The sequence below is a fragment of the Martes martes genome, assembly GCF_963455335.1.
Source record: "Martes martes genome assembly, chromosome: 9".
NCBI classification, from domain to species: Eukaryota; Metazoa; Chordata; class Mammalia; order Carnivora; family Mustelidae; genus Martes; species Martes martes.
The window spans coordinates 25,581,339-25,599,784 of record NC_137896.1 but is presented as its reverse complement, the minus strand read 5'-3'; the positions used below and the strand labels follow the sequence as shown (position 1 = coordinate 25,599,784).

General features: G+C 48.1%; 1 protein-coding gene across 1 annotated transcript in view; it reads left to right on the top strand.

Annotated features, from left to right (window-relative positions):
* TTLL9 (tubulin tyrosine ligase like 9) overlaps nucleotides 1-18,446 on the top strand; it is a gene marked incomplete at both ends in the record, with an annotated part of 40,854 nt that overhangs the window by 21,332 nt on the left and 1,076 nt on the right. The window contains 9 exons of the mRNA XM_080814450.1: nucleotides 1,866-1,934; nucleotides 2,586-2,660; nucleotides 3,978-4,068; nucleotides 5,674-5,714; nucleotides 6,828-6,915; nucleotides 11,340-11,398; nucleotides 12,222-12,418; nucleotides 14,038-14,151; nucleotides 15,395-15,519. Of these exons, the coding sequence (XP_080670576.1) occupies nucleotides 1,866-1,934; nucleotides 2,586-2,660; nucleotides 3,978-4,068; nucleotides 5,674-5,714; nucleotides 6,828-6,915; nucleotides 11,340-11,398; nucleotides 12,222-12,418; nucleotides 14,038-14,151; nucleotides 15,395-15,519 (859 nt within the window). The remainder of the gene's footprint in view (nucleotides 1-1,865; nucleotides 1,935-2,585; nucleotides 2,661-3,977; nucleotides 4,069-5,673; nucleotides 5,715-6,827; nucleotides 6,916-11,339; nucleotides 11,399-12,221; nucleotides 12,419-14,037; nucleotides 14,152-15,394; nucleotides 15,520-18,446) is intronic.

The following is an 18,446-nucleotide window of genomic DNA, read 5'->3' as shown; positions in this document are numbered from 1 at the left end:
AATTTTTTTGAGTTTCCTTATGTTTTTTTAAATATTTTAAAAAGATTTTTATTTATTTATTTGACAGAGAGAGATCACAAGTTGACAAAGGCAGGCAGAGAGAGAGACAGGGAAGCAGGCTCCCTGTGCAGAGAGCCCGATGCGGGGCTCAATCCTAGGACCCTGAGATCATGACCTGAGCTGAAGGCAGAGGCTTAATGCCCCGAGCCACCTAGGTGCCCTCAATATAATTTTTAAAATTATATTATGTTAGTCAACATACAGTACACCATCAGTTTTTGATGTCATGTTCCATGGTTCATTGTTTGGGTGTAACACCCAGTGCTCTGTGCTATCCGTGCCCTCTTTCAAACCCATCACCGGGCTCACCCGTCCCCCCACCTCCCTCCCCTCTAAAACCCTCAGTTTGTTTCTTGGAATCCACAGTATCTGATAGTTCATCTCCCCCTCTGATTTCCCACCCTTCATCTCCCCCTTCCTTCTCCTAATGTCCTCCATGCTATTCCTTATGTTCCACAAATAAGTGAAACTATATGATAATTGTCTTTCTCTGTTTGACTCAAGGAACATGGAATGGTATCTTCTTGGGATTTTCATGTGCATTTCCATGAGACTAATGAAGTTGAGTGACTTTTCATTGTTTACACTGGGTGAGCTTCTTCTGTGAAGTGAATTTAAGTCTTTTGCCTGGCCATGAGCTGTTGGGAGCCCTTATGCTCACTGAGAAGGGGCTTTCCAAAATAACCGTGCCCAGGAGACATCCCCTGAGCCACTAGCAGTCCTCCATAGCCTGTGGGCACCCTGTCTTCTGGGTGTCCACAACCCGGAATCAGGCATGCCGTGCTGCCGGCATAGCAGGGCTGGGTTTGGGTTCCCACTGCTCCCAGGACTGGGAGCCCTTCACGCAGTGAGCAACCTGGACAGTTGTACCCAACCACTCCACCTGCCCCTACATTGTACTGAGAACCTCACACTGGCCACCTGGGCCGTGCTCAGAGGAGAACAGAGGGAAAAGAGAGTTTGCATTCTCTGGGTGCAGCGACTCGGGGGGACCTGCTCGTGGCTACAGATGATCAAAGGGCTGTTCTGGGGCCCAGGGATCAGATTTGTTTTGGGAGGCCCTATGGGCCAGAGCCAGGCTGGCAAATCTGAGCTCAACAGAGGTTAGGCTATGAAAGTTCCGTGAGGTCTAGGTCACTGTGAGAGTATCATGCCCAGCACACAGTAGTCACCTAGTATATGCCTTTGGATGACTGCTGAATAGTGCTGTCCTGCAACAGATGGGCTGCGGCAGGAGGTGGGGGAGGGTAGTGAGCTCCCCAGCACTGTGGTCAGGCAAGGCCAGGCAGGTGACCATCATAGAGGAATTTCACGGAGGGAGTAATGCCTTTGGTGCTGACTGCTCTGCATGATATGAAAGATGTTTCCAGCCCCTAGACTCTGTGAAGCTTATGAATTATCCATGCTGGGATTCAGTAAAGGCAGACTGATCAGTATTAGTTGAAGCAAAACCTAATTAGGAAGGCAAATTGATTTCCAAAAAAAGAATTGGATGATGTGTTCCCAAGACTGTTAGAAATGGTTTTTTAATTGTCTGCTCTTTTGTATTATTCATGCCACTGTATGCCTTTGTGAGCAAAGTGGGCCTCTGTCTCCTCCCCACTTCCTCTCCCTCGTGCCAGGCTTAGAGCCTTCTCTGTGGCCAGGCCCCATGGTGCTGGGCTGGGCCATTCCTCTGGGGAGAGCTGGAAGCCCATGGGAAAGGCAGAGACGAAGAAATGGTGGGGAGGTGCCCCAGGCACTCCGGCCAACAAGGAGCCACACGGAGCTGAGAGCCGCCCTCTCTGTCCTACCCCCCAACCCAGGTAGCCCGCTCGCAGGGGAAGGGCATCTTCCTCTTCCGGAGGCTGAAGGACATCATGGACTGGAGAAAGGTGAGCTTACCTCTCCCCCTTGAACCCGAAACCTCCCTCTCCCCTTGCTGCAATGAGGGGGCCCCCCTTCCTTCCTTCTTTCAAAGCTTGGAGGGCTGGCAGGGAGGCTCTGGAGTAGACCCCTGGGAAGGGGGTCTCCGAAGCCAGACTGCCTGGGTTTAAATCTTGATTTTGCCCCTTAATAGCTGTGTGACCTTGGGTAAGATGCTTCACCTGTCTGTGCCCAGGGAAATAGGGGATAGTAGTAATAGGACCTGCCGAGGACACAATGAGTTAATATGACTAAAACCTGAGAACATGGCTTCTGTACCCAGGCCTCCTGCTCCCCTGGCCAGGGAGAGTTTGGCCAACTCTTCCTGCAGATCCTAGGCTGAGCCTGAGGTAGCTCCCTCCCTCCCCACCACGCCAACCCTACCCCAGATGTGGTGTTAGCAGAAATCCTGGGTCCAGTGCTATCTCAGCCACTCCGCAGCTCTGTGGTCTTGGGAAAATTGCTGAACCCCTCTGAACCTTAGAGAGGCTAACAGTGCAGGGCGAGCGAGAAGAGCAGGATGACCTCCTACACAACCAGCACCTGCCTCATGAGCTGGTACTCAGTCAATGAATTTCCCCCTCCCCTGCGTCTCCTGATTCCTCCCACGAAACCGGCAGGGTACCGCAGGAAAGAAGCTCACTAGCTTAGAAGCCCCGCCAGCCCGCAGCACTGTCAATCCTTCTGGAAGCCATGTGAGTACAGGTAGGGGGTGGTCCCGTGCCCAGGAATGGAAGGCCCGGTTACCTTGGGGTGGGGGTGATAGTAAGTGTAGGAAATTCTGCCCTGGGGGCCAGGAACCCTGACTTCCAGGGGCTCCCTGCCAGTGGGCTGTCGTATGACCTCACTAAGTGTGTGACACTTGCTTTTGGGCCTCAGTTTCCTCACAAGGTTACTGTGAAGGGGGGCAGTGGGTGAGAAAGGGCTTTGCAGACGGTAAGGTGCCCCGCAGCAGGGAGAGAAGGCGTTGCTGTATTCCTGAGCTGGGCTGGCAGGGAGACAACTTGTAGGGAGAGAAGGGACAGGAATGTCCTTGGGCATCTGTGTGGTGCTACAGGCAGCGCTGACCCATGGAGCCTTCTACAGAGCAGGGGAAGGGGTGTGTCTGTGTTTTCCCCAGCATGGAGACCACTAGCCATGGTGCTGACATTGAGCACATGAAAAGCTGGTGGCGCTTGAGGGCTGGATTTTTTTTTTTTAAGTTTTTATTTATTTATTTGACAGAGAGAGAGATCACAAGTAGGCAGAGTGGGGTGGGAAGCAGGCTCCCCACCAAGCAGAGAGCCTGACTCTGGGCTTGATCCAAGGACCCTGAGATCATGACCTGAGCTGAAGGCAGTGGCCCAATCCACTGAGCCATCCAGGTGCCTGAGGGCTAAATTTTAAACTTCTTTCCCTTTCTTTCTTTGATATACGTAAAATTTACCATTTGGACTACTTTTCAGTGTAAAATTTAGTGGCATAAATTATATTAACATTGTTGCACAACTGTCACCACCATTCACCTCTAGAACACTTTCATCTACTTTCAGAACTGTCCTCAAGAAGCACCAACTCCCTATTTCTCCTCCCCACCCTAGCCCCTGGCAGCCACCCTTCTACTTTCCACCTCTGTGGATCTGACCACACTAGGGACCTCCTCTAAGGGGACTCAAACAGCATTTGTCCTTTGTGTCTGGCTTATTTCACTTAACATAATGTCCTCAAGGTTCATCCATGTGGGAGTACTTAATTTCACTTACTTTTAATCTTTTAAATATAAATGGATGGCAAAGGTCTGGAGGTTAAATGCCAAGGCTCTGGGCCCAGCCTACTGGTCTACCACTGCATGGCTATGTGACCTTGGGCAAGGCACTCCCCCTCTCTGTTCTTCAGGTTTTCATCTATAAACCGGGGATAGCATGAGTACTTCTCTGGTAGGGATTGATATGCCCCGAGGAGAGTACCTAACACAAAGCCTCCTACACAGGGAATGTTCCATAAATGTTAATAATAGTTATTATCACAACTAGGATGCAAGAAGTTCTGATGACCAGAAGGATGAGATCCCTGTGGAGAACTACGTGGCTCAGCGCTATATCGAAAACCCCTACCTGATAGGAGGTGAGATGTCAGCCTCTGCCCAGAACAGCGTCGGAGCTGTGTGGTCGCTCTCACCTCTCCAGGCAACATCTTCCCCTCCCTCCTCCGGTGACCCCATCCTTTCTCATGGCTTTAAACACCTCCCCCCCAGATGCCAGAGACCCCAGCTTTCTGTCTCTAGCTGAGACATCACCCTGACACCCCGGATCCTGATGTCCCACGGCCTGTGGCATGCCCCCGTGGGCAGCTCCCAGCAACTCAACCCAACAGCAAGCATGAAATCCAACCTCGCCCTCACCCTGCCATGCAGCTCATTTCCCAGCGTCCCCATGTCCCCAGCCCCTCCAGCCCTGGTTGCTAAGCCAGAAGTCGGAGACCATTCTGGGTATGTCGGTCTCTTCTTCTCCCCACTCTGACCTCCATCAGGCTCCCACACAGCTCTTGAATCCGTCTGACCACCTCCATCCCGGTTCTGGCCACTGTCCCCTCCTGTCCTCACTGGTGCCCACTGCTGCTCTGGTCCCCTGTGCTATACTCCAACACAGTAGCGGGGGGACAAGACTCCCTTCAGGGGCTTCCCATGGTTGGCAAAACAAAATCCAAAAACTGCACACGAGCTGGCCCCTGCTGACCTCACTAACCTCGTCTGTCTTGTCCACTCTGCCCCCTCCGGGCCTCCTGCCCCAAGGCCCACGGTCCACCCCTCTGGGCTAGGAGGGGACCTTTCTTCCTCTAGGTCACCACTTCTCCATGAAACCTCCTTAATCCCATCTCTTCAGCATTTCCCCAGCATTTCTTAAGATTTTGTTTATTTATTTATTTATTTATTTTTAAAAAGATTTTATTTGTTTATTTGACAGAGGAGATCACAAGTAGGCAGAGAGGCAGGGGGAGAGAGATGGAGAAGCATGCTCCCTTCAGAGCAGAGAGCCCGATGCGGGGCTCGATCCCAGGACCCTGAGATCATGACCTGAGCTGAAGGCAGAGGCTTAACCCACTGAGTCACCCAGGCACCCCTTGTTTATTTATTTGATGGGACACCTGGGTGGCTCAGTCAGTTGAGCCTCTGCCTTCGGTGTGGGTCAAGATCCTGGGGTCCTGGGATAGAGTCCCGCATTGGGCTCCTTGTTCAGTGGGGAGCCTGCTTCTACCTCTCCCTCTGCCTGCCACTCTCCCTGCTTGTGTTCTCTCTCTCTGACAAATAAGTGGGTAAAATCTTAAAAACAAAAAAAGAAAAAAAGAAAAAGAAAAAAGAGATCTTTTTGGCTTTTTTACAAAAACAAATCTTTCTTTATTTGAGAGAGATAGAGATAGTGAGAGACAGTATGAGCTGGGAGGGGTTCCGGGGAGGGGCAGAGGGAGAGAGGGAAGCGGGCTCCTAGCTTAGCAGGGGGCCTGAGGCTGGGCTCCATCCCAAGACCCCAAGATTGTGACCTGTGCCAAAGGCAGAGGCCTAACAGAGCCACTCAGGCATCCGGCCTTTCCCTGCCAGTCACCCTCTCCTTGTACCTCGTGTGCTTTTATTGGCGTTCACCTCTGTCTGTCCATCATTATAACCCACAAACCTAGCACGCTGCCAGGCACACAGTTGGTATTTGTTGCATGAATTCTTTCCTTGCCTCACAGGCCGCAAGTTTGACCTACGTGTCTATGTGCTGGTGATGTCGGTGAGTAGCTAAGAGGGTCCCCTCCTCCAGCCACAGGTAAGGAACAGCTGGACTGGGAGACAGGAGTCAGAAGCCATTCTGGGGGGCACTTATGTGAGCTTGTCTGATTTTGCCTGCCTGGGAGAGCCCAGGGGGCATCTGAGGATAAGAGGGAGGGTAGATAAACAGATCCCACTTTGCCATCCCGGGGTCTGGATTTGCCCTCTAACTGTTCTTTATTCACTCAACCATCCATGGTCATCACAGCTAACTTTTACTGAGCACCTACTAAGTACCAAGCCCTGGTATTTCATTCGGTCCTTCCAATGGCCAGAGAGGTCAGTTCTATTATTATCTTCATTTTACAGATGAAGAAACAGATACAGGGGGGTTGAGTGACTTACCCAAGGTTACACTGGTGACTGTCAGAGTTGGGGTTTGAATCCAGACAGCCTAACCCTGGAGCCTGCTCTCAAACGAGGAGTTGCTATGCTCCCTCCCCCCACCCACTCATTCAACAGCATTCAAACCTTCATGGTATGCCAGTGTATGCAGACATAGGATATAGGGCTGTAGGAGGCAGGCCCAGCCCCTGTGCTCCTGGAGCTTACCGTCTGGTGGGGAATAGGGACACACCCTGAGCTGGGGTACTGCCTGCAGTGATGGAGCAGAGAAGAGACCTGTTCATTCTGTTCCCTTCTGCATCTTCTTCCTACTCCCAGCACCAGGGAGGGAGGGGATAGAATCAGAGGAGGCTGACTTTGGAGCAGATTCTTTTTTTTTATTATTTTTTATTTTTTAAAGATTTTGTTTATTTATTTGACAGACAGAGATCACAAGTAGGCAGAGAGGCAGGCAGAGAGGCAGAGAGAGGGGGGAAGCAGGCTCTCCGCTGAGCGGAGAGCCCGATGTGAGGCTCGATCCCAGGACCCTGAGACCATGACCTGAGCCGAAGGCAGAGGCTTAACCCACTGAGCCACCCAGGTGCCCCTTTGGAGCAGATTCTTAAGGAGTGATGCGGGAAGGGAGGAAGGGAACTCCAGGTGGGGGAAAGAGCAGGTGCAAAAGCTCGGAGCAAAAGAGCTCCTATTCACCCCTTCCCCTGCTTGTCCCTCCTTTCCCTCCTGGATGCAGTACATCCCGCTTCGGGCCTGGCTGTACCGGGATGGCTTTGCCCGATTCTCCAACACCCGCTTCACCTTGAGCAGCATTGATGACCAATGTATCCTGGGATCGCTGTCTACCCATCCCTCCTGCACCCTGCCCCTTTCCCATCCCCCAGCTGCTCAGGGAGAATTTATTCATCCCACAGAACCCCAAGCTGTGGTCTGGCCACAGCAGATAGGGTCTTGTCTCTTCCTCTGGGCCCTGACAGTCTTTTGGGGGTGGGGGAGCCCCTAGTGATCCCAGGAGAGTGGCCCTGATCTGCTCAGAGCATCTCTCCCCAAACTGCTCTGCTTGACCATCGTTTGGGTGGTGTGCCCGCCATCTGCACTGGTTCATAGTCCTTGGATGGGAGAGTCTGAGCCCTTTTGGAGAAAGTATGCAACCTTTCAGGTGCTTTAGTCATTGACTCACGTGTTCACTCAAACACGATGCCCTTTTCACCCATTGCACTGGCAGAGACCGAAAATTGGGTAACACGCTATGCTGGTGAGGCTGGGGAACACACGTGTTGCTGGTGGAGTAGAAATTGGTACAACCACTTTGGAGGCAATCTGACGAATGTCTGTCAAAAGGCAGAAACACCTGTGCTCTGACCTAGCCATTTCCTTCGGGGAATTTACGTTCCACGTGTACTCAGTATGGGAAGAGAGAGGTTGAACGGTTATGCACTGCACAGTCTTGTTCGTGAGAGCAAAACAAACAAAAACAAAACAAAACAAAAAAACCAATAAGAAATAAAACGAATAGCTCATTTACACGGTGGGATATTATGCGGCTGTTACAAAGGAATGGGGGGCATGCTTTATGAAATATGAAATAATCTCGGCGGTATGTTGTCAACTGGAAAAAACAAAGTATAGAATTCAAAAGTATGCTTCCATTCATGTGACAGATCATATCTCTCTGTGTGTATCTGCGCACAGATCTCTGGAATGAAGTACAAGAAATTGTAAACAGAAGTTGCCTTTGGGAGGGGACTTGGGCAGGTGGAGACAGGTGTGGGGAAGGAGATAGGTCCTCATACACATTTTGGAGCCTTTTGACTTTTGAAGCATGAAAGTGTATTATTAGAATATTAAAATATTGATATTAAAAATAATATTTCCAAAATTTTTAGATGTGGGCATCAGAAGAAAAGAGGTTGACAGTACAAAAACGGAGATGAAACTAGGTTACCTGCATGTGGGAGAGAAGGAATGGAAGGTGTTGGGTGTGCTAAGCTCTTGGCGTGGGCAGCCCAGCCAATGCTTCTAGCCAATGCTTCTAGCCAATTCCCGCCTCTCGCCTTAGTTTTGTCTCTCGATTACGGGTCTGTCTGAGCTACTGTCTGTACGTTGCCCACATGCTGGAATGGGAGTGGGCCCTCCTGGCAATTTCCTAAGAATTTCCCCCCTATCTTTCCAACTTCAGCATTTCTAGAATGTTTGTTTCATTTTGTAATTCCAACAAGCATTTATCATATCCAAGTTAACTTCTATTTTAGGTTCATTTTTTGGACTCCATGTGTTTGGTTAAGATTAAATCATGCACGTAAAGCACTTAGGACAGTGCCGAGCCCAGCATGTGTGCTCAGCACACGTTAGCCAACTGCTCTCCCCTGTTTATAAGTGTTTGTGTATCTCTGGGGCCGTGGGGCCTTAATAAGCAAATCCCAGCCTCCTCCAGGACTGCTTTCTAGTGAACGAGTTTTGCTGTTTGTGCAGTGAGTGAACACACATTATTTTCCACAATGTCTTTTCATTGTTTTTAATTTTTAAATGTTAAAATATTTAAAACATATAGAAAAATGAAGAAAAGACTCTCCAAGAAATCCAGACACCCATCATCCAGATTTGACAGATGTTAATATTTTGCCACATTTGCTTCTATTACACGCCCAGCTTTTAAAACAATGAAGCAACTTTGGGGGCACCTGGGTGGCTCAGGCAGTTAAGTGACTGACGCTTGGTTTCAGCTCAGGTCGTGATCTCAGGTCATGGGATTGAGCCCAACGTCAGGCTACACACTTAGCACAGAGTCCACTTGGGCCGCTCCCTGCTGCTCTCTCTCTCTCTCTCTCAAATAAATAAATACCTCTTTTAAAAAGATAAAATAAAATAATAAAGCAACTTTGGATCTCAAAATAATAAGACCTATTTTAACCTGACCTTAAATATATATATTTACATTTTTATATATAGTTCATACACAGTTATTCCAATATTATATGCATATTATATATATGTGCATATATATATGCATATATATACATACACACACAAAATACAAAAATAACCACCTCAACACTGTAGTAATAAATAGAAATAAGTTAAAATGCCCTTAAGGAATGGTAAAAGGAATGCTAAAGCATCTGTATGTAATTGTTACAATGAGGTCAATTGAACTGTCTTGGTAGGGCATCCAAAATAGACTATTAAGTGAGTAACAACACGCAGGGATAGAACCGGTAGGTTTATGATCCTGATTTGGCTTTTACGGAAGGATGTTTCTGTCTAGAAGAAAGTAAGAAAGGATATTCACTAATTTATTAATTCTGAAAACCATGGAGGATTAGGATCAGGTCAGGAACTTTTATTTCCAACTTCACATGTTTTCCTGTATTATTTTTACAACCATTATATAGTTCTTTAATAATAAAAATAATAAAACGTTTAAAGAGTATAGCTTTCGCAATACAAGTAGTATAGCTTTTTAAAGACAAATCAGAAAATTCGGGAAATGTACAAAAAGGGGTGGAGGGGGGCAAGGAGAAAAGCCTTCTCTAGTCACGTTTTCCACAGACAACTACTTACTCTTCCAATGTATTTCTTCCCAGGTTCATTTGTATGGTTTTTTGTTGTTGTTGTTTGTAGTTTATGAAGGAGTGATCTCACCATATAAACATAACTTTTTTTCACTAAACATGTCAGTATTTTCCTTGTAGACATTTTTCATTAGTTATAAAATATTCCACGGAGTCGATTTACTGGTTTACTAATCCTCCACGCTACAGGCATTTGGAAATATTCAGTTTCCTCCAATTATATAGAATGTCACCAAGAAACATACTTTTCATAAATCTTTTACTATATTTAAAATTTTTCCTTCAGGTGACATTGCAGAAGTGTAACTGTTGGGTCAAGGGCTTATGGCTAGATTCTTTTCCAGAAGGTTCTTTTGTATTTTTACTCTTCCATTGACAAGGCCCTTTTTATCCCTGCTCTCCAGTTCTGAAGACAACCATTTTAAAAAGACATTTCCAGGGGCGCCTGGATGGCTCAGTCGTTAAGCATCTGCCTTCGGCTCAGGTCGTAATCCCAGGCTCCTGGGATCGGGCTCCCTGCTCAGAGGGAAGCCTGCTTCTCCCTCTCCCACTCCCCTTGCTTGTGTTCTCTCTCTCACTGTGTCTCTCTCTGTCAAATAAATAAATAAAATCTTAAAAAAAAAAAAGACATTTCTGAAACAACTGGCACATATAGGTGAAGTATATGTGGGCATTCATTATACTTGCAATGATTCTGTGAGTTTTGAGTTTTTCCAAATAAAAAGGTTAATACATAGGTAACCGACTTAATGGGGAAGCAGGGGTTTTTTCTTAAAATTTGCATTTCTTCCAATTGTATTTTTGTCCCATTTACATGCCTTTAAAATTGGGTATCTTTTACTACTGGAAACTTTAGGCATTTTCCCAGATGGTCTTTTGCCAGTTATGTCTCCTCTGGTGTGTTCGTATCCCTCTATCTACTCATCTTTTAGGGCCATAAATTTTTATTGTTAACAATTTATGTGGGATTTTCTTGTGACAAAAAACATTAGCCTGTCATAGTTGCTACAAATCTTGTCTCTAGTCATGCTTGCTTTTCATTCTTGCCTTGGTAATCTGATTATTTTTATGTTTACATAGTTGACCCATCCACTGACTTCCTCTTGATTTCTATTGTCATTTCTTTTCTTTTTTTTTTTAAAGATTTTATTTATTTATTTGAGAGAGAGAGTGAGTGAGAGAGCATGAGAGGGGAGGTCAGAGGGAGAAGCAGACTCCCCATGGAGCTGGAAGCCTGATGTGGGACTCCATCCCAGGACTCCGGGATCATGATCTGAGGCAGTCGCTTAACCAACTGAGCCACCCAGGCTCCCTTCTATTGTCATTTCTAAGCTAAAAAAAAAATTTCCTGCTGAAAGATTTCATAACGAATCAGTTCCACTTCTCTACAGATTGGTTTCGATGGTTTGCTTACTCTCTCTCGCTTTCTCCACCTACGTACCCGACTTGTTCAGAGGTTAAGTGACTTGTTCAGGGATGGCATCCAGCAAAGATGCTGGCGGTATTTGAACCCAGACCCATCTGATTCCAAGGCCCACTTCGGTGCTGTCTGGGCTGTTTGGTAGCCTTCCTCTTCAATGGCCAAGAACAAGTCTTTGTTTGGTCTCTGGCGTGGGACATGGGACAGGGTTTGTCCGTCTTGTTCACACGAGTCCTTGACCACCAACCTCTCCTAGATGTTCACCTCACCAATGTTGCTGTGCAGAAGACATCTCCTGACTACCACCCCAAGAAGGTGAGGAAGCCGGGCTTCTGCCCTCCAAGTCCAGCCTTTTGGGACCGGGTTGGGGTAGGGAGGTGGAGTGCCAAGGAGCCCGGGACAGGCCTATGTTGGGCTCATAGTTCACCAGTGAGGTCAGGACCACCCTTCCCACTTGCAGGGCTCAGGGCAGGAGTATGGATGGAGACCCCCACATCACGTGTTTAAATAGTTAATTTACGACTCAAAGAAACACACCTTAAAACAAAATGTGTTCTACCCTCCTACCTTGACAAGTGTATTCCCGTCTATCTTTCCATCTCTCCATCTCCCTATCTGTCATCTATCTACCTATCATCCACCCATCCATCTATCTGTCTAGTAACCTGCAAGGCGAGGTTCAAATTTAGAATTCTCAGACTTCCCAGAGTTAAGAGCCAGAACAGTGGGGCACAGGGAGAACTGCCCCCCAGCTCATACCCACTCCCTTCCTTTCCCTCCCCAGCTCCATCCCGCACAGTGGGGTCACCTGCATGCACACACTCCCATTTTCCCCAAAGCAGTAACCTGTTGCTCATCTTTGGGCCTTGGGCACACACATAGTCAGCGCAGTCTGTCCCCAGGAAGGTAGGCCCAGGGAAGAAGCCCATGCAGGGTGTTTGGGCAATGACTTATGGGGTCCTGGGTACCCTGGAGGCATGGGCCCTGGGCAGGCACCCCCTCCCCGCTCCCCGGCCCAGCATGCCGTAGTTTTGCCTCATAAGAGGGAATGTTTGAGAGTCCCAGCAGGCAGGGTCCTGGTTAATTGAGGCTCCTTTGCCCTCCCCCCGCCCCCCGACCCGGGCACTTGGGGCCCCAGGGCTGCAAGTGGATGCTCCAGCGCTTCCGTCAGTACCTCGCGTCCAAGCACGGGCCCGAGGCGGTGGAGACGCTCTTCAGCGATATGGACAACATCTTTGTCAAGAGCCTGCAGAGCGTGCAGAAGGTGATCATCAGTGACAAGCACTGCTTTGAGCTGTACGGCTATGACATCCTCATAGACCAGACCCTCAAGCCGTAAGTGGGTAGCCTGGCGGCCCAGAGGGGGCAGATGTGGTACACATGCCATACCAGGGTTTGATCTCTGCCACTTCCTTGTGGTGTGTCTCAGTCTGCCCATCTCTAAAATGGGCATTGTGCTTATAGCATTAGTATGAGGAATGACTGATGTACTGTTTATAGAGCACTGAACCCCATGCCTGGCACGACAGACCTTTCCAGAACATCTGCTGAGTCAGGGATCCTTCCCTAGTACTGGGCAAGAAACTTCTCTGTAAGCCCTGCTGTTTTCAGGATACAAAGTGTCACATAAGGGAACAATTACCATGTCACTTCCTGCCAAGAATTTGGTGCCCTCCCACAGTGCCCACGGAGGGAGTTGAACTGATGAGGAAACGAGCCTGAGGTGCCAGGGACCATAGCGATGGCCTTTATGTGATACAAAAGTACCCAGGAGCCCAATGGGGTTGTTCAGGTGCTTGAGGCCATGCAGTAAGTCAAGGGCAGAGCCAGACCCTGGGTCATCATTTCTGGGCCAGCACTGAGGCTCCTGGAGCCAGCCGCCTCACCAGGGTCTGTACGGTATGGACAGGCTCTCAGAGGCAGGAGTTAGAACCCTAGAATGAGGCCTACGTCAGATGCAGCTTCGAGAGAAACAGGGCTCTGGGGCCAGCGGGTCTCTCCTCTGCCCCCTGCAGCAGGACAGAGCTGGGGAAACAAGCTTGCAGGGGGTGGGGGGCTGCATCTGCCACCAACCTGCTGGGTGTGCTCTTCCCTCTCTGGGCCCCAGGTTCCTGTCCATCAAAGACTGGGTTGCACAAAATCAGAGTTTGCAAGCTTGGAGGCCCTTGGGCTGCTTTTGGCCCAGAGTTTGGACTTCAGATGATTTTTTATTTAAATACATTGACAATCTCTTAAAAAACAGGGAGACATTTACACAACAGTCTGGAGTTTTGCCTTTTCTGGAAAACCCAGAGGGTCTGCTGACTCTGGGCTCACACTCCCGCAGAGGGGCTGTGGCCGGCCCGTGCCAGTCTCCACCCCTCCCAGCTCCTGTCCCCTCTGCAGGCAGGTGTTCACTGGGAAAGAGGTCTTGGGCTCAGGGCTCTATTGGAAGAAGAAGAGCAGTACGGGGGCGCCTGGGTGGCTCAGTGGGTTAAAGCCTCTGCCTTCGGCTCAGGTCATGATCCCAGAGTCCTGGGATCGAGCCCCGCCAGAGTCCTGGGATCGAGCCCCGAATCGGGCTCTCTGCTCAGCAGGGAGCCTGCTTCCCTTCCTCTCACTCTGCCTGCCTCTCTGCCTACTTGTGATTTCTGTCTGTCAAATAAATAAATAAATAAAAATCTTTAAAAAAAAAAAAAAGAAGAAGAAGAGCAACAGGAGGGCGGCAAGGTCATTCCACTCCCTCCGCTTGCCTCATTCAGGTACCACCTGGCCCCTGTGGGGATTTCGAGTTTGTGACCAATATTTTCAAAAAGTTTTAGCCGCCAAGACCCTTCTTCTAGTGGAAAAATGGAAAGAGCAATCTTGGTTGAATTGAGGGTTGGGCCCACGCACACATGTAGTCTCTCCGCAAAATTTCGAGGGGCCCCATGGACCAGATAACCCTAAAGCCCTCCATTCCCATCCTTCCCCAGGTGGCTCCTGGAGGTCAACGCCTCCCCGTCCCTGACAGCCAGCAGCCAGGAGGACTATGAGCTCAAGACCTGCCTCTTGGAAGACACCCTGCATGTCGTGGACATGGAGGCCAGGTGAGGGGCGGGGGGCAGCCTCGCTAAGGCACCCCTGTACACGACAGCTGGGGCTCCCAGCAAGGAAGACAGAGAACTCACAGCACTAGGACTTGAGTGGCATGTAAGGATGGCCTCGGTCTGCCTGCCATTTTATAGGTAGATAAACTGAGATGGCCACACATGGTTAGATCCTGGTCCAAGGATTCAGCCCTTCTGGGTCAGAGCAGGACCAGCTACAGGCTTCTAAGATTCAGCCCAGCAGGATTTCCTCCACACTTCTTGACCATATGAGACCTTGGACTTCACCTGTCTGAGCCTCAGTTTCTTCATCTATAACATGGGAAACATCATGTTTACCTCTCAAGATTGCTAAATTAATTTACCAAGATTATTTATTGTAAAGTGCCTAGCTCACCATAAGTGTTCAGTAAGAGTTTATATATTGTTATAACCATGTGTATATAATGGGAAAATCCAGGAACGGACTTCAGGAATGGCTGAATCCAGGTGCTCCATTGATATTGGTTGGTCTGTCTGCTCACTGGCTCACTCTCTCTGTCTCTCTCATTCCATTTCTCTCCTTTTTTTCCTCCCCACTCCCTGTCTCTTCCCTATGCATTAGCTTTTTCCCAATTATTCCAGCAAGTTTGAAGGCTCTCATTCTTATTGGTGGGGATTCTGTCACATGTCCACCTCTGAACCAATCATTGTGACTCTGATTAACTGGACCTACATCTCGTGCCCATCTCCCAGGTGGCAGGATCAGCCCCCACCTGAGCCATGTGAGTGAGAGAAGGAGTGGTTCTCAAAGGAAAAGCCAAGTACCCTTAGGCTGAAAGAAGCTGAAATGGGTGCTAAGCAGGCAGAACCTCAAGTGTCCTCTATATCTACCTTCACTTATTCATTCAACAAACATTTGAGACCCTATACTGTGCAAGGACATGTACCACACCCTGGGGACACAGTAGAGGACACAACAGACCTAGTCTCTGCTTTCCTGAATTTTATGGCCTGAGAAGGACAGCAGATTTTAAGTATAAGTAGGTTCATGTTACTGAGGGCAAGGGTGGGAGTCTGGGAACCACGTGGGAGATGACCACTCTGAGACCTGTGTAGGCCCCCAGGAAATGGGTGGACAAAAGAAGGAATTCTGACAGCCTGGGCACCAGTAGGGTGTGGGGAGGGAGCAGGGGACTGGCCCAGGTCTCCGGCCTCCAACAGGTGCACCTTCTTTACCTCTTTGTATCTCCTGCCCATCCAGGCTCACAGGAAGGGAGAAGAGAGTGGGAGGCTTTGACCTCATGTGGAATGATGGCCCTGTCAGCAGAGAAGAGGGGGCTCCTGACCTGTCTGGGATGGGGAACTTTGTGACCAACACACACCTTGGTATGTGGGGCTAGATGGGGAATGGGAACTGGGATGGGTTAGGAGAGGAGCCAGGTAGTCTAAGACAGCTTGGCACAATGGTTAGACTGTTTTCATTTGACCTACCATTTACCAGCTGTGTGACCTTGAGCAAGGGACGTAACCTCTCTGTTCCTCATCTGTAAAATGGAGATTGAAGAGTTTTTACTCTCAATATATGCCTAGAACACCAACTGGTACATAGAAAGAGATATTAATCTGTCAGGAGGTGGATTTCAAAAGGCTTATGTGGAAAACAATCAAAAAAAGAAAAAAACCAGACTATGTTAAAAGAAATTAAGGACTTTAGGCCTTGACTTTATTCTTGATTTTTAAAAAATGAAAAATTTTCCTGATTATAAAAAGTATTCACTCATAGAATATTTGAAAACCAAAAGGAAGTAAACCATCCAGACATAACCAACTCTAACAATCTGTTGTATTTCCTTCCAGTGTTTAAAAAATGCATATATTCACAGTTTTTCTTTCACAAAATGGGTGCTGGGCTGGAGTTTTGAGTCCTACTTTTCCACATAGCATATTCCATGTCATTCAATGATATTAATAAGAGCCTCTCTTCTGGAAACACAAATTCAGAGCTAAATATTTTATATACACATACATTATTTCATTTTTAGGCAGCTTCTATCATTTTACAAATGGGGAAATTGTCTCCAGATCTTACATAATTTGCTGAGGGTCCCAGTTATAAATGGTGAGCCAGGACTTGAACCCTAGCTTCCCTTACTCTAAAACCTGAATGGTTGGCCGCTAGAAAATCCTGTCCTTACCACAGTTAAAAGCAAAATTACTATACAACTGTAAAGTATTTCAGCTTGTATATGTGCCAAACTTACTAAATCCATTTCTTATAATTGAGCATTTGGCAGGATTCCAATTTTTTAGTTTTATAAATAATGCCATTCTGTGATGAGCATCCTCTCACATAAGGCTCAGCTGAAATTTCTGGCTGTTTCTTTAGGATAGATTCCTAGAAGTAGAATTACTGGGTCAGAGGGATGAACTTATTATAACTAAATTGCTTTCTAGAAAGATTACACAAATGTGCCTGCTCCGAATTAAAAAAAGAAAGGAAAAAAAAAAAAAACCTTTGTCAACCTGATAGGCAAAAAGTTCTGATTCGTTTTATATGTACTGCATTGATTATTGGTGAAGTTTTGGATTTTTCAATTTGCATTTCCTCTTTTGTAAGCAGTCCATATTCTTTATGTATTTTTCAGTGGGCTGCTTTCTAAACTTAAAAAGGCCTTGGATATTAATACATTGATGATATTACCCCTCTGTCAAACTTATGGTAAATATTTTCCTGAATTTGTTTATTTGCTTTTTAAATTAGGGTTTGGTATGTTTTAGGATTGAGTTTGGCAACAACCAACTGTAGAGCCAGCTAATAGTTACACAGAGAGGAGTGATCTGTCTTGAGCCACAGGTCTTGGGGAGGCCAGGCAGGGCTAACACAATGGATGCAAAATGCCCCCAGAGACCCAGCACTTTCCTCTTTCTGCTTTGCCACACTTAGCTTGTTGCCTCATGGTTGCAAGATGGCTGCTCCTACTCCAGACACCGTGTCCTTGTCCCAGGCAGAAAGAAGCAGGAAGGCCCAAGGGCCAAGGCTTTTCTTTCAAGTTTTGACTCTATTCCAAAAGGGAAGCCCTCCTGGGGCTGACATCTTACTGGCACAAACTGGGTTGTGTGCCCATGCCAGCTGTAAGGAAGTCTGGGATGTCAAGTAATTTGCTTGAGGAAGGCGGAGGAGAGGGTGTTTATGAAAAGCTTTTCTCCAGCCGATTCCCTAGGGTCTGCAGCATTATGTTGTTGGAAGATGACTATCCAGGGCTCTCGAGCTTTGATGTGCATGTAATCATCTGGAAATCTTGTTAAAATGCGGATTATGAATCAGTAGGTCTGGAGTGGGGACTTAAGATTCTACATTTCTAACAAGCTCCCGGGTGGTGCTCTATTAGTTAACTGTTGTTCTATAACAAACCAACTCTCCCCAGACCCAGAGGCTTAAAGCAACCGCTGTCTTATTTGCTGATCCTTCAGGTCTTGCCTGGGGTTGCTCAGAGGGCTGCAGGCGCCTGGCAGATTCACTGAGACCCAGTGGCCTAGAATAGCTTCATGTGGTGGTTGAGACTGGCCGTCCACTGGGCCTCTCTTTCCAGGCGGCCACTCGTCCTCCAGCAGTCCGGGGCCCCACACGGTAGTCTCAGGGTTCCGAGAAGGTGAGAGAAGTCCTAGGGAAGCCTCTTGAGGCCTAGGCTGAAGCCCCGCAGTATAGTGTCATTCTGCCGCCATCCACCCGTCAAAGCTGCTTCACCCCAGATTCACAGGGCCGGGAAGTAGCCCCCGCCTTCAAACAGAGGAGCCGCAAAGCACCTTTTGCAGAGACACGTGCAGAGAGGAATGGAAGGGATTGTTGTAGCCCATCTTTGCCAGTCACCTGCCTCAGATATGAATGCTGCTGGTCTCTGGACCCGGTCTGAGCAGCCAAGATGCAGAACCGTGGTTCTCTCCATCTTGGCTGCTGGACGCCTGCAGGAGCTTTCAAAAATACTAATGCCCGCTGAAGGTAAAGGTACAGTTGGTCAGGCCATGAGTCTTCTTAAGAGGTCCCAGGTGACTCTAAAGTGTAGCCTCAGTTGACAGCTGCTGCTTTAGAAGTCTCTAGAGTAATTCCCAAGCCTCCAGTCGAGTGTCTGGGTGGATGGTAGTGAGTACAAGACGAGCTTGGTTGGGGTGAGAAGAGCATGGACAAAGCGAGTTAGGGAAGAGTTGAGGGGTTTTTGGGTGAAAAGATCAGCAGGCAACTCAGAGATGAGTCTAGAACTCCAAGAATAGGTTTGCACTAGACACGAAGCTTTGGGAGTTAAGAAAGAAGCGATTAA